The sequence below is a fragment of the Arachis ipaensis genome, chromosome B08, assembly GCF_000816755.2.
Source record: "Arachis ipaensis cultivar K30076 chromosome B08, Araip1.1, whole genome shotgun sequence".
Classification (NCBI taxonomy): domain Eukaryota; kingdom Viridiplantae; phylum Streptophyta; class Magnoliopsida; order Fabales; family Fabaceae; genus Arachis; species Arachis ipaensis.
The window spans coordinates 1870267-1890245 of record NC_029792.2 but is presented as its reverse complement, the minus strand read 5'-3'; the positions used below and the strand labels follow the sequence as shown (position 1 = coordinate 1890245).

The 19979-nt window shown below is 38.2% G+C and overlaps 2 protein-coding genes across 16 annotated transcripts; one reads left to right on the top strand and one right to left on the bottom strand.

Annotated features, from left to right (window-relative positions):
- Positions 5583 to 11434, top strand: LOC107613909. 6 transcript variants are annotated; one of them, XM_016316100.2, is made up of 12 exons: positions 5948 to 6125; positions 6279 to 6389; positions 6484 to 6668; positions 6951 to 7458; positions 7813 to 7963; positions 8236 to 8346; positions 8679 to 9036; positions 9480 to 9719; positions 9951 to 10020; positions 10349 to 10521; positions 10822 to 10888; positions 11013 to 11434. In XM_016316100.2, the coding sequence occupies exons 3-12, from the start codon at positions 6549 to 6551 to the stop codon at positions 11177 to 11179; spliced, it is 1965 nt and encodes a 654-aa protein (XP_016171586.1). In that variant the 5' UTR covers positions 5948 to 6125; positions 6279 to 6389; positions 6484 to 6548; the 3' UTR covers positions 11180 to 11434. The 6 variants fall into 6 exon arrangements, with proteins under 6 accessions (XP_020964207.1, XP_016171586.1, XP_016171589.1 ...); XM_021108548.1 differs by lacking the exons at positions 5948 to 6125; positions 6279 to 6389 and adding an exon at positions 5583 to 5829; XM_016316103.2 differs by lacking the exon at positions 6279 to 6389 and having other exon boundaries at positions 5948 to 6107.
- On the bottom strand, positions 11880 to 19496 carry LOC107613549 (ATPase family AAA domain-containing protein At1g05910). 10 transcript variants are annotated; one of them, XM_021108535.1, is made up of 11 exons: positions 19339 to 19495; positions 17527 to 19021; positions 17011 to 17109; positions 15135 to 16919; positions 14858 to 15046; positions 14571 to 14713; positions 14167 to 14412; positions 13414 to 13600; positions 13224 to 13289; positions 12850 to 13099; positions 11880 to 12505 (listed from the first exon to the last, which is right to left on the bottom strand). In XM_021108535.1, exons 4-11 carry the CDS (start codon positions 16887 to 16889, stop codon positions 12186 to 12188), a joined length of 3156 nt encoding a protein of 1051 aa, XP_020964194.1. In that variant the 5' UTR covers positions 16890 to 16919; positions 17011 to 17109; positions 17527 to 19021; positions 19339 to 19495; the 3' UTR covers positions 11880 to 12185. The 10 variants fall into 10 exon arrangements, with proteins under 10 accessions (XP_020964194.1, XP_020964190.1, XP_016171084.1 ...); XM_021108531.1 differs by having other exon boundaries at positions 15135 to 16938; positions 17011 to 19021; positions 19339 to 19496; XM_016315598.2 differs by having other exon boundaries at positions 17011 to 19021; positions 19339 to 19496.

Here is a 19979-nt window from a genome sequence, read left to right as displayed (position 1 = left end):
ATATCAACACCATTGCTGAAGTGCGTACCGACCTCAAGGACCACTGAAGTACTAGAGGAGGTTCATAATGGGATCTGTGGAAACCATCTCGGAGCCAGGTTGTTAGCCAGAAAAGTAATCCGAGCTGGGTTCTATTGGCCGACCTTGCAGAAAGATGCCACAGAATTTGGAAGAAGTGCCAACCATGCCAGATGCATGCAAATTTCCATGTGACTCCCCCCGAGGAGCTCATCAGTATAACTTCTCCATGGCCCTTCGCAAAATAGGGGATGGATCTGTTAGGATCTTTTTTCCAGGCCCCAGGACAATTCAAATACTTAATTGTGGGAATAGACTACTTCACAAAGTGGATAGAAACAGAACCATTAGCCACCATCACAGCCCAGAGAAGTCGGAGATTCCTCTACAAAAACATCATCACAAGGTATGGGATACCTCATTCCATCACCACAGATAATGGAACCCAGTTCACCGACTCTACCTTTAGAAGCCTAGTAGCCAGTATGAAGATCAAACACCAGTTCACCTCGGTGGAACATCCACAAGCAAACGGACAGACCGAGGCAGCTAACAAAGTCATACTGGCAGGACTAAAGAAAAGGCTACAAGATGCAAAAGGAGCCTGGGCTGAAGAGCTCCCCCAAGTGTTATGGGCTTACTGGACGACGCCTCAATCTGCTACAAGAGAAACACCCTTCCGACTTGTCTATGGCGTGGAAGCCATGATACCAGTAGAAATCGACGAGCAAAGTCCAAGGGTGATCTTTCATGACGAGGTCGGAAACATACAAGGGCACAAAGAGGAGCTTGAATTGCTCCCTGAAGTCCGAGAACAAGCCCAGATAAGAGAAGCAACATTGAAGCAAAGGATGACTACCAGATACAACAAAAAAGTCATTCGAAGAAGTTTCACCCCAGACGACTTGGTCTTAATCAGAAACGACATTGGAGTCAACAAATCTGGGGAAGGAAAGCTCGCTGCTAATTGGAAGGGACCATACAAAATTAGTGAGGTCCTAGGAAAAGGTTATTATAAGGTGACCGACTTAAACGGCACCGAGTTACCAAGGTCGTGGCATGCTTGTAATATGAAAAGGTACTATAGTTAAAAGCGAACTCTACTCCCTGATGTACTCTTTTTCCAACTTCATGATTTTTTCCCAAAAGGGTTTTTTCTGAAGGAGCGTTTTTAAGGAGGCATCACAGTAGAGACTAAGGGACCATAGACAGTCAAAAACCCTTAGTAGCAGTAAAGTACCTTCGCAAATAAATAAAGATCTTTTACAATATCTCTTATAAATTCCTTCTCGTTTTCTTTCTTTCTACGAAATGCGCCGACTTAAGCTCGACAAAACGTGAAAATCCCATGAACCGACCTAGATGGTCGTCAGGATGAAACGACGAGGTACAAGTCGGTGTAAAGAGGTTATAAAAGTTGATGGTGGAAAACTCGAAAAAATCTGACTTATAAGTTGGAAAAACTGAGAAGCAAAGAAAAACGCATCGCAAAAATAACCTAAGTCATAAGAACTCAATAAATAAAAAAATTGAGTATAAAGAATACCAAAAAGAGATCAGAAAACCTATTCAAAGCACCAAGGCAAAAGGCTGTCCCAAATTCTTAAGGAAAACTTAAAAGAAACTTAAAGGGAGGGACAGTCAGCCAAGAAAAAGGTTTTTCAAAACAAGGATCAAAAGGATTTTTTGAAACCTAAAAACAGAAAAACATGCACACAACGAGACAAAGAAAGATAACCTAAACCCTTATCCAAAAAAGGATATTTCTAAATATTTTGTTTACGGCCATAAAAGGCCAAGAAAAATATCAGCAGACCACCACCACTACATAAAAACAAATAGTTTAAAAAAAAGGGGACCCACAGGCCGGGTCCCCATATAGCCACAACAAATTTTTTCAGCTAGGAAGGACGTTACCACCAGAGTCAGGGAGAGTAGTCGGAGCACCACCGGAGTCAGGGAGAGTGGTCAGAGCGCCATCAGGGCCAGGAAGGGAAATATCCATAGGAGATGGAGTGGAAGTTCCAGGAGCCTTCGAAGAACTCGGGGCATCTTTTGGTCGGGGAGGGGACTCCATTATCCTCTGCTCCCGAGTCTTTAGATCAGACTCGGTGACATAGCAGGGAGAGGAAGGAGAAACGATAGCTCCATCGACCACAATTTTATCCGGATCCAAAGGAGAGAGATCTAGGTCGGGAGCAAGAACCCCGACCTATTCTTTAAAGATCCTCCATGCTTCTTCAGCCCCGTCAGCAATGGAGTCCTCCAACTCTGTATAAGCCTCCCGAGCTCTCATCAGATCCTTCTTCACCTCCACAAAGTCCTCGAACAAACTCGAATAACTCTCCTGCTCCTTCTCCCTCAGGCCCTCCGTCATGGAACATTGGGCCTGCAACTTCCTCTCCCTCTCCTGGAGGCCATCCATCTCTTCCTTCAATTTGGCGACCTCCTCCCTCAGCACCTTCTCCTGCCCTTGATATAAGAGAAGCCTCCCCTCCAGCTCTTCAACCCTCGAGGTTGAACCCAAAGAGCTGAGGGGAGTCTTCTAAAAAATATCAAGGAACTTTGTACATACCCCAGCCGCCCTGATACTCTCCTGAGCCAGAATAGTAAGGTGGTTTCGAACAGAAGCATCATCCATACTTATGCGAGTATGAGGATAGATATGCTTCCGAACAAACTGAGGCGCATCCACTTTAGCCTCACCTTCAAAAGAAGAGCCAGACTCTAAAGTCTTGTGCTTCTTATTTTCTGGCTCAGGGAAAGATCGGGGAGGAGGGGACGGCTGAGAAGAAGCTGAGGAAGAAAGGACAATAGGTCGGGTAGGGGTCCCCAAATTGTGAGAAGGAGGGGGAGGAGAGGGAAGAGAAGGACCAGTTACCCTGGCACCGCCGACTCTGGCGCGGGACCTCGCTTTGGCCTCCTGAGCTCTCTGATAAGACTCCCTAGAATTCTTCTTCGCCATTTCTGTAAAAGCAATTAGGAAGCTAAAGTCAGCAAAACAAGTCGGAGAAAACAAGTCGAAAAATATGATAAACAAACAAAAAGCTACCTAGTTGAGCCTGGACAAAAGTCGGAGACCCCTGGAGAAACTTTTTTGTATCCAGGTAGGGGGCTCTCCCCCACACTTCTCAGAGGAACCCCACAACGGCCGCCTCCACCTCATCCAAATCATCCAAACTATATTTTTCACAAGGAGAGGCCTCTAGCCAGTACAGAGGAAAGCGAGGAGAAGAATTTTCATCCAAAAAAAATGGGTGGTGGCCCTCTACAGCTTGAACTTTGAAAAAGAAATTTTTGAAGTCATGAAAGGATTCATCAAAAAGGGTAAAAACTCTCAGGCCTTGTATGGCCCGAAAAGACACCCACTGCTGCTCATTATTTTGCCCACTGAAGGGCTTGGTCATGTGAAAAAGATAAAAAAAAAAATCTTCAAAGAAGTCGGAAAGTCTAAAGCATGGCTGATAAATTGATAAATTTTCAGAAAACTCCAAGAATTAGGGTGAAGTTGGGTAGGAGCAACACGGCAGTGGCATAAAACAGTTATCTCAAAGTCAGAAAAAGGAAGAAAAACGCCCAGGCGGGTAATCATGCTCTCATACATATAGAAAAAATGAGGGGCTGCCTCAGAAGCCCTCCTAAAACAAACCCGGTCTTCTGGACCCGGGGTAATCAGTTCATATTTTGGCTCATTCTCATCAGAAGTACAGAGCCTATGATGAGTACGAAGGTTGGTGATAAAGTCGGTATCAACAAAAGGTTCTTCCCAAGAACCGTGACATCCACCCATTGAGCAAGAGTTTCTATAGAAGACATTTTTTCCTAGAAAGGGTTAGTGAAACCTACAAAGGAAAAAGAAAAAGGATCAAAAACAGGGTCTCTAAGAAGCCTGGAATCAAACAAAACAGAGTCACTAGAAGCCTACAAGCCAACCCTCCTCTCTAAAATAAAAACATGCAAACAAAAGCACTTCGTAAAAAGAGAGTAGAGAAAAAACTAACCTTTGCTTGAAAAAAAGGATAGGGGCAGAGGAATTTCTTCGAACAAGAGCTTCTTTCGAACAGAGGAGAGGAAGTGTGAAAGTTTTCAAAAACGAAGCAAGGAAAGAGAGGGAAAGTATTTATAAAAACGTTGGGGGCATAATAGTAAAAACGGAGGCCGTCATTTAAAGAGAGGCACCGTTCCCAATGTAACTGATCCCCGCGTATGAATACACAAATCCCTAACGGACGCGACGTTTGATTAGACGCGACTGTTGAGAATTTTTAAAAAACACGTCGGTTATGAAACATCACGTCGGCTCCTTATCAGGTCGGCTGCGGTCCCGAGTTAAATACTCGACCCCAACTCTTAAAAGAAATTGGGCTCGAGTAGGGGCACTGTTCATACCCTGGCCCAACATTAAGGCCCAGGTCCAAACGAAAGGCCCAACCCACAGGATTGAGCCTCGCCTGACACCGACCTTCCCCTGAGAAGTCGGTTCTTGATACGACTTGCTCCAAAGAAGTCAGGGACGAAGATCAGCTGGCAGATAGACACTCATTCAAACGAGTAACTGCCCCTAAAATCTCTCAACCCACTTCCAGGAGCCCTATCTCAACTTCCCTAAGATAAATGGACGGTTATCCACCTTAAAAGGTGGAACTACTTCAACGGTGGTTATTGGTTCACCACTATAAATACACTGACACCCCTCAGGTATCTCTAAGTCCCAATACTCTCTAGACCTGCTTACACCTTTGCTGACTTAGGCATCAGAGTGTCTTTGCAGGTACCACCCCACATTCACTCATACTCACAAGTCGGACGGAGGCCCAGAAGCGCGAATCCCTTCGAAAGCTTTCCCCCTCAAACGATTGGGCCAACCTAACGAGTCCAGCCCATTAATCTCTGGTTACCCATCGTAACAATTACAATGCATGAAATAATAAAGAAAAAAAGATTCTCACATGCAAAGCGCACACACTCTCATATGTATTTCGTATAATCTCACCATTGTAATACACTAAAATAACTCCCTCGTAATGAAGTAAAATGATAACGAATTTCATATTTATAAACAGAATTTTCAAATAACATAAAAAGTATTCAATGCGTAGATTATGTGTTGCATTAGCATCCAACTCCACGTGACATGTGGCCAGCGTGCAACCTGCATGTTGCAACACGCCTCTTGTGTGCTAAAACACGTGTCTTCCATGCCGGTGGACAGGCCCTTTTGCAGTGTCTATCCATGTGCAATTACACATTATCAGCCAATTTTAAACAAAAAAAAACACCATCTTTTTCAATTTTAGAAAAAAGAGCCAAATTAATGTCTCCCGAAAAATAATGCGCATAAACATTTTGGTTCAAATTTTATTTAAATATAATAAAAAATTAAAATAATAAAATGACAAGATCTTATGTAATAATGTAGCAGGGGATAAGATTCCTTCTTATCTATTGTATATCCTATTTTTATTTGTTGTGCAGATTTCAAATTTATTTGTAAGCTTTTATATATAGAGGCGTCCATCCTTGTAATAGATCAACTCAATTTTCAATAAAAAATTCACTATGAAATATTCATCAGGAATACTTGTTAAAATTCTCTCCCTCTCTAAAAACTTGATTCTTTAATATGTTTATCTTTGTTTTTTAGTTTCACGTATGTTCTAGACTTGTCTATTATCTGAGAATCTTGCCTATCAAAAATAAAACTGATCAGATTCATGAGATTTTCTAGTGTTGAAAAGAAAAAGAGTATCAGATCTCCAGATTATTTTGTTAAAAATTTCATTGACAACTTCTGTGTTAAGATTATTATAGGTATGTCAGGAAATAATTACAAAACTTCCTCTGAATCTTACTCGCCCTTTTTCTTGAGTAAATTTTATTTAAATATAATAAAAAATTAAAATAATAAAATGACTAAATTACTAAAAGCTGACAGAGTGAGAGTGTGCGTCAAATTGCTATTTCAAGTGTTTTGCTGTCACACTCTTCAGTCTTCATTCTTCACACAACATTTCAGAGTTTCTCTTTCACTTTTCACAAACAGAATTCAGAATTGAGATTTGAGAACTGAGAACTGAGAACCTTAAACAGTGAGTCAGTGAGCAATAGTGAGTAATGCTTCTACTGTCTGCATTTCAATTTTCAAGTTCTCTCCTTTCTCTAACTCTTCTTCTATTAAATCTTCATTTGTGTATTCCGGGTAAAAAGGCGTAATCTTAATTTCTAAACGGTTTGTTTGGGAACTTTTTTTCATGAGATAGGTAAAGGGGTCAAGTTTCTATTCGGAATATTCAAATACTTTGTGTGGTGAAGTTGGGATTTTGAGAGTGTATAGCATGCATGTCCAGCCAAATACTCTCTTTTATCCCGAGGTGTTGCAAAAATGTGATTTTTTCTTTTAGTTTGTTGAAATTAAAAATGTTGCCTTTTAGAAATGATGACGATTTGTTTTTGTTCTCTTTGCAGTCATACTTATTTTTGTGACAGCTGAAATCTCTGGGTGAGTGGAAGGATATATCAGTGGATTGAAGATGGAACCATCAAATGTAGTTTCGGTGTTGCTTGAATTATTGGTTGACCCAGTTCTTGCTGCAAATGCTTCTAGCCAAGATAGTCCTCCACTATCTCAACAGCAATCAATAGCAAAACAGGTATTCTTTTTTTCATCTCTATAATCTATGCACAATAATCATAGCAATCCAAAGATTAACCTATGTGACTTGTTTTGACCATCGTTGAAGTGTGTGACATAGAACAAGGTATAATAGTCTTCTTTTGAAACAGGGTTTCTCAATAATACTTTTCAAGTTCTTAGTCAATTACAATTAGGAAATGCAAGCATCACAGGTTCACAAATATGCTTTTTATTGAAATGTATGCAGAAATGATTGTCTTCCTAGTTATTTATTAATGACTCTGGTTGTTGGCATTAGGTGCATTCTGTTGTGCTGCTGTATAACTATTACTACAGAAAGCAGCACCCGGAGCTAGATTTTCTACCATTTGATGAATTTTGCAAGTTGGCCGTGTCTCTGAGGCCAAGTCTGTTAGCATATATGAAATGGACACGTAAGTCTGATGAAACTGAGCTTGTCGATGCGGTGAACCAGCTATCATTAACAGAAGAAAAGATCATGGAGGCTTGTAATATAAGTAGATCTCTAGATCCATTGAAAAGTGTTTCTAATGTAGAGGGATGGCCTATTTCAAAAGTTGCTGTTCTTTTAGTTGACTGTAAGATGGAAAATTGCTTCTTGTTGTCTAGTTCCATCACTAAGGGGGTGTGGTCACTGATTGAAAAAGATGTGGATGCCTCCAGCTTAAGCTCTATTGTTTCAAGCGAAAGTGGAACTAGGTGTTACAAAAAGCGAAAAGTCATTGATGAACTTCAAAATACAAAGTTTCTGCAAATTGGGTACTCTGCTGTAAAGGAAGCTGCAGGTAATTATCCTTGTACAAAAATGATTGCCATGTCTATTGTGAGCCGCCGTTGCACTTAGTTGTAAATTGGCAGACTATTTTTCCATATCCAATCTATATAACGTAGTGTAGTTCTCGATGCAGCTGGTTACAACATTTTGCGGCATGTTTTTGTTTATGCTTTCCATCTATTCTGAGGCTATTGTTGAATCATATATTGTTCTCTCTTTGGTTAATATTGTGCTGTGCTAAAATGTTATTTAAACATACTTGCAGTCTAGCACTTGTTAATGTGTCATTTTATTGTAGTTAGGTTTTGATAGAACTACTTTTTTTGTAATGAAAAGTTGAATATGATTTTTGTATGTAATACAGGTGTCAATGAGACTGATATTACAGTTTTGGGAAGCTACACTGTTTATTCTGAGAGCAAAGAGAAAGAAGCTTCACGCTTTTTTATAATGAAGTGCTCCCAGTTGATCAATCAAGAGGCTAACCGAGTTCATATCCGAGATTTAATTCAAAGGTTTGCTTCAGTTGCCTCTTTTTGGCTGTTGGCCAATGAATTAGTCCTAAGGGTGAATGACATCATCACTTTCACCAGCTTTTCCATTGATAGTGTAGTGGTGTCTGCAACAGGCTGACCTGAATCTTCTCATTGTACTTGAAGTGGTACTTGTGTTCAGGATTTAATAATGCTTGGATATTTGTTGCAGACTTCGTTTTGATAAAGAATTCTGGCTTGAGACAAACTTTGTTTATTTTTCTGCATAATGATTTGTCTTCTCTTGGGTATAGGTTGCAGGGTCCTCTGGTCAAAATGAGTTCTAGCAGTTGGAGTATCACTCCAGTTGTTGAGTTCTTCCATTTGCTTCCTTATTCTGAAGTAATATCAGAATGGTTTTCTAGGTTGGTGAAGTTCTCCTTTCCCATTTTGTAGCTCATGATTTAGGTTGATTTTACAATATTTTCGACTTTTTACATCCTCTTTCTGTATTTGATGCCAGTTCATGCTTTATCGAATTTACCTCTTGAACTTGTGTGAATATGTCAGGCAGTAAAAGTTCTTCACGCTTATGACATTTCCAACCTATATAGTTGGATGATTGGAATATCGCAGAAATAGATTCTGTGCACATCATCAGAAGTCCCAGAGCCTTGATGTTCCTCTGATCATCAGTCATTGCCATTTTATATTTCCTTTTGACATATTTTTTGGTGCAATATATTTGTGTGTGTAGAGAAACCGACTCCAACAGTTTGCAAGAACCAACCCTGGGAGAGAAAAATGCAAATGCAGACGGTGCCGAGGGGACAGAATCACATATAAGCAAGGGCATGAATGTTGGCCTTGCTAGCAAGCTAAGCAGTGATAATATAGAATCAATGCAGCAAAAAGAGAACAACAAAAGCTGTACCATTGCAGAGTGTGGTTCTGTCAAGGAGGCCCAGGATATGGATTTGAACAATTCTTCTGTTGTTCCATCACAAAATAAGGAATGCCAGCTTAATGTCAATACATTACATGTTAGTGAAGATCAGAATATGGAAAATAAGTCCACGCAACACGACTCCAATGGATTTACACACCCTATTAAGGTATCAAATGTTTCTTTCTCACTAACTCTGTTTTTTTAATTATCATTTTGACTGCAGTTGGTGTACTACCTTGGAACTAAGAATTGAGCTAGCAGGGATTAAATTCAATTCTTTTATGTAGTTTAGTTTTGTTACCCCTTGTCTGTTTAGTAATGACAGAATGTGCAGATATTGGCATCCACAATGAATGATTATTAGTTCACCAGTCTGTGTTCACTTTTTAAGTTTTGTTTTAAGATAATATTTTTCTATTGAAAGTTTGTAATGTGCCATGGTGTTTGAGGTTAGTAAGTTAACCAATTTTACACCTATATTCTCCAAATTACAAAGAAGTATTTTTGTTCCCCTACTTACTAGTTTTCCTCCATAAGAAGAGTTTTCAAAGATGTATTTCAATATTTGTTATTTCTCTCATCCATTTGCATGGCAATGGTGTCTGGCAGGTTGTGAAGGTTGATCCAACAATGAGTCCTATTGCTGAGGGCGGGACCAACAATCAATCTGCTTGTAATAAGATTTGGGGCTCTAAAGATTCTGAAAAAGGCATCCATGAAGAATCTGCTCCAGTTGCAAATAATTCTCATTCAAATATTGAGAAGCTCCAAAATCTTTTATTAGATTCAAAGGGGGAGACACTGTCACAAACATCCCTCGCTGTTCTTAATCGAGAGAAGAATGAGCTGGTAAAAACTTTTTTACTGCTTTTCTTGGTGACATTAATGTTTAATTCACTCTAAGTAGCTGGCTATGGACACCTACACATGGTTATTTATCATTAACCTGATAAAATAGTGAAAGAAACTTTTTTGCTTGTTACTGCCATTTATTGGCTTACTTGAGATCAACTCTCATATAATTCGAATGGTGAAAAGCCCTGCATTTGCACTTATCTTATACTTGGTTTTTGTCTGCAGACTCTTCGGCGTCAAATGATAGATGAGGATATTGCTCTATGCGATAAAAAAATTCAGAGAATTTTAGCTGGTATGTTTTCCTATAATGTTGCTTGTCCCTTTTTTTTTAATTTTTGTGTCTGCTTCTCTCGGTATTTATGTTAAAGGAAAAACATTCTTTCAGTTACTTCCCTTTTATAATTAATTTTCTCAAATATCAAGCAAGTTCTCAAAAAAGATGCCTGTTATTTCCCTATTGGCATTTTCCCTATTTCATGACCACATCAAATTTTGTTTGCATTAGAGGCATAGTATTTGAGAGCATAATTGACTTAAGCAAACTGATATTTTCACCTATCATTTAAACTTTGTCAATGTGTGGGTTGAAAAGATGATGATTGGTTTTGCTTGCTTAACAGATGTGGAAGATAGTCTGGAAACAACGATAGATGCCATTATAGAGGGTTGTAATTATTCATGGGAAGGAAATCATGGAGGGATAAGAAAAAATCTTGAGGATCCATGCTTAGCTCCATCTAATAAGATGAAAAGTGGGGGAGATTCTGTACTCATTGCACAAAGTCCTTGCCAGGCAAGACAATTTCCAACCTAATACTAAATTATGCATGTTGTGATTGGTGTTTGTGGTGCATTCACATGCTTAAGTTATGTGTTTGAGTAAAACAAGAGGAACCGGTTTAACGAATCTATGATGCCTTGTTAATCTGTTTCTACAGAGGGTCCCATGATCCATGAATGTTGCTTTATCAGTGGGAGACTGTTAGATAATACTGATAATAACGCTTATGTTCATGACCTGTTAGTTAGCAGTCAATGGCAACTGTTCCTTTGATCTCCATACAAGTACTCAGATCTCTGTTTAATCTTGCAGGAACTAGACAGTATATGTAATGAAAATATTTGGACCATACCGATGTATCGAGTATCTCCATCAGACGGTAAGTTGTCCAATTTAGGTGTAGAAGCCAAGATTCTTGTGATACAGTTATGTTGCTTGTATACCTATGTTGAAGAATTATCATGTATTTGACATGCACTATATATATACATTGCTTAATGAAGGTGGATTCCGAGCTTTGGTGACCTTTAAAGGACCCGACTTTGAGTGTTCATTGGGGGGTGACACTTGTTCCAATCCTCGCGAAGCAAGAGACTCGGCTGCTGCAAGGGTGTTGGCTAACTTAAGAAGCAAGCAAAAATCGGCTAGTGATTTTGACTCCAAGGCATAGAATCAACAAACTTTCTAGATTTTTCTCTTCCTTTGATTTCTGTTTAGTGTATGAAAAACAAAAGTAGTTTTTATTTTACTGATTTGACAATCGATGTGCGTTATATTAAGTATAGCAGCTGAGTTTGTTGCTTGGTCCCAAGTTATCTGTTATCTCGCTTTACTTTTATCTTTTGTTATGATCATTAATGTGTTGGTGAACAGAAATGTTTTCTTTTTGAAAGTGAATTTCCAATAACTGTTGCATGGATGGATATATTGTTTTTGTGAAACGGCCATGAACATATATGAGGTCTTCTTCGTTGTTTTTGCGTGTTTTTGAAAAACTTACAATTTAAAATTAGTTGTAAAGATATATTATATATAGTCTTTTGTGATATAAATTCCAAAACAGCTTTATCATTTTCAAAATGTTTTTATTTTTATTTTTTTAGAAAAAGCTGTTTCGTAGCTACCGAATTATCAAATAACGCAGTACTTAATTATTATATTTTTTTAATGATTAAGTACATCAAAATCATTATATAAATACATCAAAATCAGCCACTAGTATAAAATATATATTAAAATGTAAATACACATTAAAAATAAATCGAATAATACATTTATATATAAATAATTAGTAACTAGTTTTGATGACTGATTTTGGTATGCAAATAATATTTTTGGATTCTAAATATCAAATATTTTACCATGTAAACGAAATACAATCCAAATAAAGAATTATCTTAAAACTACTTTTCAACAAAAAATTATCCAAGCATCAATTTCAATATCTAACAACAAAAATATCTTAAAAAATGTCAACTTGTAAAATTTATCCATGGCAGCAGAGTTTGCCATGTAATTACCATAGACATAATCCTAGCTTCCTATAGCTACATCTTATGGTTTCCTATAGCTATGCTACTCTGGATTTGAGGAAAAGAATGCCTGTAAATAAATTTATTTAGTTTGATTTGTGTATGCGACCTTCAACTTAGAACCTTTCCCTTTTTCACAGTAATTTAAAAATTTGCACCATCCTCAACAAAGTTTAATAAAAAACTCACAGCTGAGGTCTTACAATCAAGTTTGGTTTGGGAAACCCTCTTCATGATTCTTGAATAGAGCCTTTCGAGCTGTGGAATGCTGTAACCGTCGCTGCGCTCGACAAAAAGCTGCTTAATAGACTGCAATCTTGTTGAAAGTTCAGTATCTGATATCGTGGCGTCTTCAAGATTGCTACCATGAACACTTTCATTTGTACCCGTTCCATGCAAATTCCCATCAGTTGATTGGGTTTGACTCTTGGATGGTAAAGGGTCTTGTCCTGACTTATCTTTTGCTATTTAAACCCAATTTTGAAAACTTCAAATAATCAGTATTTGATTAAAGGAAAACAGTGAACAATCAATTGATAATTTGCAACCAAGCAACACGGAACCAGCGTATTTATACGCATGCATACAGAAGTGGTAACCAAATACTAAAAGGGAGTAAATGGAATCCAGAAGTTCTACAGATTCGTCACTGACGTAACATTCATGATTATCATGCCTCAGGTCAACTCATGAAAGCTAAAATACCATTAATATTAGGTACAATTCGAATGAGTTCCAGATATTATAATTTATTAATTTTACATTGGAACATAAATAACAAGCATACTGTAAATGAATCTATCCATACCTCCACGTGCAACATCAGAACTCTTCTTAGTATGCTTCAATGCTTCATAGCTCTGATCCACACTAACCTCTGGTTCGACATTACGAAGTCGAGCACTCAATCTAGTGGCAGTTCCCAGTTGTACAACGGGAGTAGCAGGGAATGTAGACCCCCTTAATTCATTAGACAAATGAACCGGGCCGCCCTGGGCAGCAATCTTGTCACAGTATGCAACTAATGCTGGATCCATCTGTGAGATCATCCCATGCACCTGACAAATGTAAAGAGGAGAAAAAAAGAAGCAAGGTGAGTGCACAACTGAACATTTATAGACACTGGTCATCAGCATAAAAGCTCCAGCTCAAAACTAATCATAAAAGGAAGTTCATTTATACCACATCACGGAGCTGACAAGCTCTACTCACAATCCGAGCACCGTTGTAATCCTCTCCATTGTAAGCCTGTGGGAAAAATAAAAAGGATCAAATTCAGATAATAAAGCACTCTCAATCATTTTCAACTGTCACATCACAAGAATGGACATTGGATAGGACCCAGCCAAGTTAAAGGCCACAGGATGCATACCTTTGCATTGGAAACAATAAGATCGATGTCCTGGAGGAATGCAGAACGTGTAATATACCAGCCATTATCAACACGCTGCAACATGGTTACCATGTCCATCGGGTTCTGGATAATTGAGTGATAGTTAGGAGCATCTTCGTCTGAGACTGGATAATGGAAGAGATTATATCGCTTGTCATATAATATCCTGCCACAGGAACAGAAGAGATGAAATCAGAGAGCCAGAGAGAGAAGCTTTATGTGTTCAATTAAAGATGACAATGTCCCAAGTGAAGCCAAGAAATCATGAATTTAGAACATATTAGTTGCACTTGTCTTACTTGCAATGCTTATTCGTCACATACTCACATCAGTTATATCAATTTAAAACAATTTATAGATATTTTTGTTGGTGTATTTTAGATAGCATTCAGAGCTTGGTTAATGAAACAAAACCCATTAAGGACTTTAGGATCATTCTGCAACAATGTCATTAGAAGTTTAAGACATCAATCAGACCAAGAACAGGCCAAAAGGTTAAGAAAAAAATGTTTTTGAGAATTGCATAGACCTAGTAACAAATCTGGCATACTGAAGCATCCACAAGTATGTTAACCTAAGAATCGTTTAGGAGTTATGTAATTTGTTTACTTAAAGGAATCACACAAGCTCTACATATCCATCCGGATAAATGTTTGGCAATAACATATTATGCAACCATCATTTCAAACGGCAGAAATCACACTAAATAGATCTCCCAAGCTGTTGACATACTTGTTACAAACATCTCTAAGGCACATGCGCAATCTGCGGAGTGCATGTTGCTCAGCTTCCACCTTTGCTTTAAGTTCGGATGCCTTTGGACCACTTGCTAGTTTAGGTGCCTTGGGAAGTTCAGAAAAGCATCCTGTGTCCAGGGGTTTCTTGTTCATTATCCCAGAAAAGACCGACAAAACAGCTTCCACTAAATCAGTAAAAAACAACATCCTATCTTCGGCTGATGGTATGTTCACTTGATAACTGTCACAAGGGTAAAAAGGCCATAAGCATACCAGAAATAAAATTCCAGGGAGGAGGAATATTACTAAAACAGCCAATGTGTTGATCAAAAGAAAAACACACCCACTTCAGAACTCAAATTGATGTTGGCTGTAAAATAGAGTTCACTTTTAACATACACTGAATCATGAGGGAAAACTGAAATAGGCACTTCTTTAACTTCAGCAAGCTGGACTGATGATGTTCCAAACAGTAATATAGGCAAGTCAGATGGCAATTCTTCTAGTAAGGTTAGGAGAACAGCCCGGAGCTGTTCATGTGCCTGAAAGATTATTGAATCAATCAATTCAGGCAGCACTAAAGCAGCTATACAATTAGAAAACCTGTCCAAATGAGATTAAATTTGGAAATGCAGATTCTGTTCCTTAAGCATACATAATTACAGAACTAGGATATATATACTCACAGTTTCCCACCACACATCAAACTGTGGTAAATAGAGAATTGACGGCGTTGTTCGTCTAGCTTCATTAAATATACGAATCAATGCCTCCTCTGGTGTTATTGCACTTGAATCTGATACAAGAACTGAAATACCTAATGAAAAAACAGGAAACTTTTCCAGTTCATGTAAAACTGCAGGCCCAAGATGATCCTGTTATAGTAAATAGTACGTATATTCAGTCTTTGACTACTGCAACAACAAACTTTTAATTAACATTAAAAGGTCACAGGATAATTACCAGCCCAGTACCTTCACTTCCACAAAGTAGAAGTCTAGGTCGATACACAAGTGGAATTGCGCGCCCAAAGGCATGCGTTGATAGTTTAATAAATTCTGATGCAACTGAAACTGGAAGGAAAATATCAGATACAATACCCATGGCTGCCTCTAGATGCCTGCGAAGACATGGTCGAACAACTAGAGACAATGGCCTAGAGTGCACAACTGCACCCCTATGAGCAGCAGGAGTAATTGTTGACATAGCTTCAGTAAAGTGATACTTTTCAACCTTGACTGAATCAACATCTATGAGAAATTGGTCATCACTAGTATAGACTTGTGGATATTTTTCACGAAATGCACAAATAGCAGCTTCAGTACAGAGGGTCTTTAGGTCGGCACCACAATATCCTACACAACTAGATGCAAGTTCCATTCTCAGTTCATCTGAAGGAGCATGTTTCCACTTGCGTGTGTGGATGTCTAATATTTCAGAACGTGCCTCACAACCAGGCAATGGAAACTTAAATTCCCGATCAAATCTACCAGGGCGCCGCAAGGCTCCATCAATGGCATCAATCCTGTTGGTTGCTCCAATCAGAACAACTTGTCCACGAGAATCAAGACCATCCATCAAAGCTAGCAAGGTGGAAACAATGGAATTATGAATCTGCTCTTGATTGCTAGACCTCACAGGTGCAAGTCCATCTATTTCATCAAAGAATATGATAGAAGGTTGATTCTTTTGAGCTTCCTCAAAAAGTAGTTTCAGTTGTCTTTCAGCCTCACCAACCCATTTGCTTAGCACATCTGCTCCTTTGCGCATGTAAAAGCTGACCTTCTGGCCAGCTTTTGAAGCAGCACAAGCCAGAGCTCTTGCAATCAAAGTTTTACCTGTGCCAGGGGGGCCACATAACAACACCCCCCTAGGTGGTGTGATATGATAACTTGCAAAGAATTCAGGATACAACAAGGGAAAGAAAATCATTTCCTTCAAAGCATCAATGTACTTAGAGAGCCCCCCTATATCATCAAAACTGGCACTATCAACGGCCTGCAAAGGTTGGATATCTGCCCCACCCTTAGAGCTTGGACCAGCAGTTTGAACCCCAGTTACTGAGGTGGAAAAAGCATCTCCTTCATGAACCCAACCTGAGGCAGCAACATTTAATCCCCAAGTTGTTATCCCATGCATGTCTAATCCTCCAAAAAGCCATGGTTGGCAAGGTCTGCTGTCCCCATGACCCCATGGAATAGCAGGATATTGGTTCAGCTCATCCACAATAAGGGAATCATCAGAATATGCAGGCCTTAACCAACAACGCTTCTGCACTCGTGATCCACCCTTCTTTACACCCTTGTTAACCTTAGTGCCCATGCCTTGATGTAGCACTCTTTGTGGAGATCTCGGTTGGATCTTACATTCTGCCATGGAGGACCTGCGGACATCTGGACGATTTCGAAGATCATAACGTCTTCTCCCAACCTGCTCTTCTTCACCGCCTTCATCATCACCATCTTCATTTCCTTCATCCTCAACATCTTCATCAATCTCATTCTCGCCATCAACATTTCCATTTTCTGTTTCATCTTTCCCAACCTTCTCTTCTGCAAGTTCCTGTTTATCATCTGATTCCGAAATCAATTGTTGCCTTACAGTAGCCCTTGTCAAATGGAGAGGTCTTAGACCTTCACGTCCAGGGGTCGATGTAGTCTTCAGAGCTCTTTTGCGCTTATAACACAGCATCTTGTGCTGATTGAAACTATTGTTCATCTGGTTTCTCTATGATTTATATGCAGGTCTCTGAAACAAAACCACAAATCTGCAGCTCCAATAACATTGAACCACAGCTTAGCACCCAGAATTTTACATTAGATAGAGTACAAAACCTCACCACTATGTCTTTGACCTTGGCCTCAGAACTATCAGCGTAATCTTCACAATTCACAGTCCTTCTCTCCCTTGTTGAACATCAAAGACTGGCAAAGCCAGACTGTGAATAAAGAAAAGATGGCACAGCGCCGGAATTTAAAATATCTTGTTTCATAATCGAGGAATGAATACAATTATTCGACCAACATTAAATGGCATGGCTATAATAAATGATTAAATGAAATAAGTATACAAGATTTCAAAATAATATATTCTTTCCGGTGTAAGCACATATTAATTTAGGTCTCTGCTGCCTTTCAATTATTACATCAATTCATCAAAGACAATCAGTTGCTTCCAGCGAAAACGTCATTCAAGGACAAAGATTCAATCAAAAGGGGAACTCAAAAGTTTTCATAAAATCACATCCACTGAATCAGATGTTGATGATTGTCCTGCATATATCAAACAACATTCACAGCTAAAGCAATAAAAGTAGGTGCAATATACACAAATAACTATTATATACAAACCATACTTTCAAGCAGACTACTTAGGCCTTCTTATACACAAGAATCAATGGCTTCATGTGTTGGTGATCGGAAAGAGCAGATGTACGCAGCCTTACTCTTGCATGCGGAGAGGTTGTTTCCAGAATTTTAAACCAAGAGTCTCCAAGTCGATGTAGAATATTTACGATTGCGCCGATACTCACCCTAACACAACAATACTATACAACAACTAAATAATATTATTCAATGCCAAGGTTTCCTTTAAAAAGAGTAAAATTAAACAATGAAGCCTAAAAAGGAAAGATATTTCTCTTTAGATGTAATTTGACCTATTAAAAAAAGTACAAGAAAGGAAAGAGGTATAAAGAAGGATACTACTTCGGCGCAGCATTTCCTAGCAATGCCACAACTCACAAATGAAAGAAAATATGTTATTTGTATTAAAACATCATAAGAAAGAAACTTGTGAGTTGACAAATCTAGCAGACTATTTTGGTTAATTCTATTAAGTACCACATTCCAAACAAAAGACCCCTCAATAGAGTTATGGGGAAGCTTTCAAATTCCCAAAACAAGAGGATAGAGAAAATTTGTTCAACCGGAGGGCTGCAAATGTTGAGCTGGGTCCTGGGTGAAGGATTCACAAAAATATATGTACATCAGAACCAAATGGACATAAGGATCAAATACAATGTCAGGGAAAGAAGAATAATTTTCAGTCCAAGAGTCCAAAATAATAAAGCAAGTTCAGCAGTTCTATCATTAGGGTTTCAAACAGCTAATGTAGTAAGCAATACACAGACCTAACAAAATATAACAATCAGATTTTGAATGTCACTGCAAAACAAAAAGACAGTAAAGAAACAGGAAAAGATCAGCAATAAATACACCTTAATTTATACTCTAATCATAAATGGCTTAACCTGCCAGGTATCTTTTACTTCATAACTTCACTTGGAGTCAAGAACCAAGTTTTGACAAATAATGATTTCCAATAGTCATTGCAATGATATAATTTACATAATTCAATAATTGACACAGAATAAAAATTTCATGTGGCACCCCCTTTTCATCAGAATGATTATGATACAGAATCTTGAAACTTATACGACAGTAAAGCCTTCCCAATAACATCGATGATTCTCGACCCTATTTAGATTGCGGATACATACGTTAGAATCCAAATCTTGCAGGTGCCGATTCCCAGGACACGAGATTTTGGTAATTTGCAAAGCTGTCGTCCTTCTCCTGTTCTTGCTTTTCTTGTTGCCCATAAGATTTGAGCTGCAATACAATCTTGGTCGTACACAAAGTTTAGTCCTTGACTTGATCCTATCGCTTGTTCGGACCATTCCCTTGTCTCGATCGTGTTGGATACATCAGAAGAACACTAACTCTAGTGGTTACAAATATCTGTGATCAGAATACATCTATCTCAGTAAGCTGCACCTGCAAATCCCTATTCAGCATGACGCATTCCTCTAACTGATTTACAAATTCTCGAGAGAGAGAGAGAGAGACCTATGCAGCATGAAAACAAATTACGACCCAAAAATAGAAAGAAATTTGTTTTTCTTTCTAATTTTACATTACAAAGCGTTTTCATGTATCAAAACACATTATTGGTGCTTCTAATGAAGGCGAGGAATCAAAGAGCAACGTAGAAAAAAAAACGGAAAAATTAAAATCAAACAGAGCAAAAAGAGGTTGCATGAGTACTATTCACATTGATCATAAAAGAAATATAATTTTTTATTAAAAAAAGAAAAAATAGGAAGTGCATGAGTGCAAAACAAGCGATAGCATCTCGCAGAATCAAAAGAAAAAAAGGAAGGAACCTGATCGATGCTGCATGAACAGAGAGAGAGAGAGAGAGAGAGAGAGAGAATTGAGTTGCCTCTGTTTCTGTTTCTAGGCCAAGCAGAGTACAGAAGATTAGAAGAATCCAAACCCAAATCACATTCAGAAATACGGGTCCCCTTTATTATATTTACCTTTTCGATTTTATTTTTTAGGAAAAGTATAAATAAAATGATTATTTCTTTTGCTTTGATTCGATTATTCTAATTTTAAAGTTTAGGAGGTAATTTGGAGTGGAATATTTTTTTACTTTATTGGGTCAATTTTAGAATTCATTGTTTACATTATTTACAAAAGTTTTTGTGTACCTAACAAAACCGTATTTTTTAATTCTGCAAAAATCAAGTATATTTTTTACTCTACTCTTATAGAACTAAAATAAAAACATGTGAAAATTTGAATTGATGTTAAATTCACTTATAGAAAATTCAAATCTTGTTTTAAATAATTCATTGGCAAAAAACAAACTCTTAAATATAGATCAGTGATCACTAATCACTAGAGAAGAGAAGGAAAACGATATTCTTCCGGTTTGACTAAAAATTCAGTTTTCTTACTCACCAAAGGCTTTATAATAGTAAAAGATAAATGGGAAATACACAAGCTTAACAGTAATAAA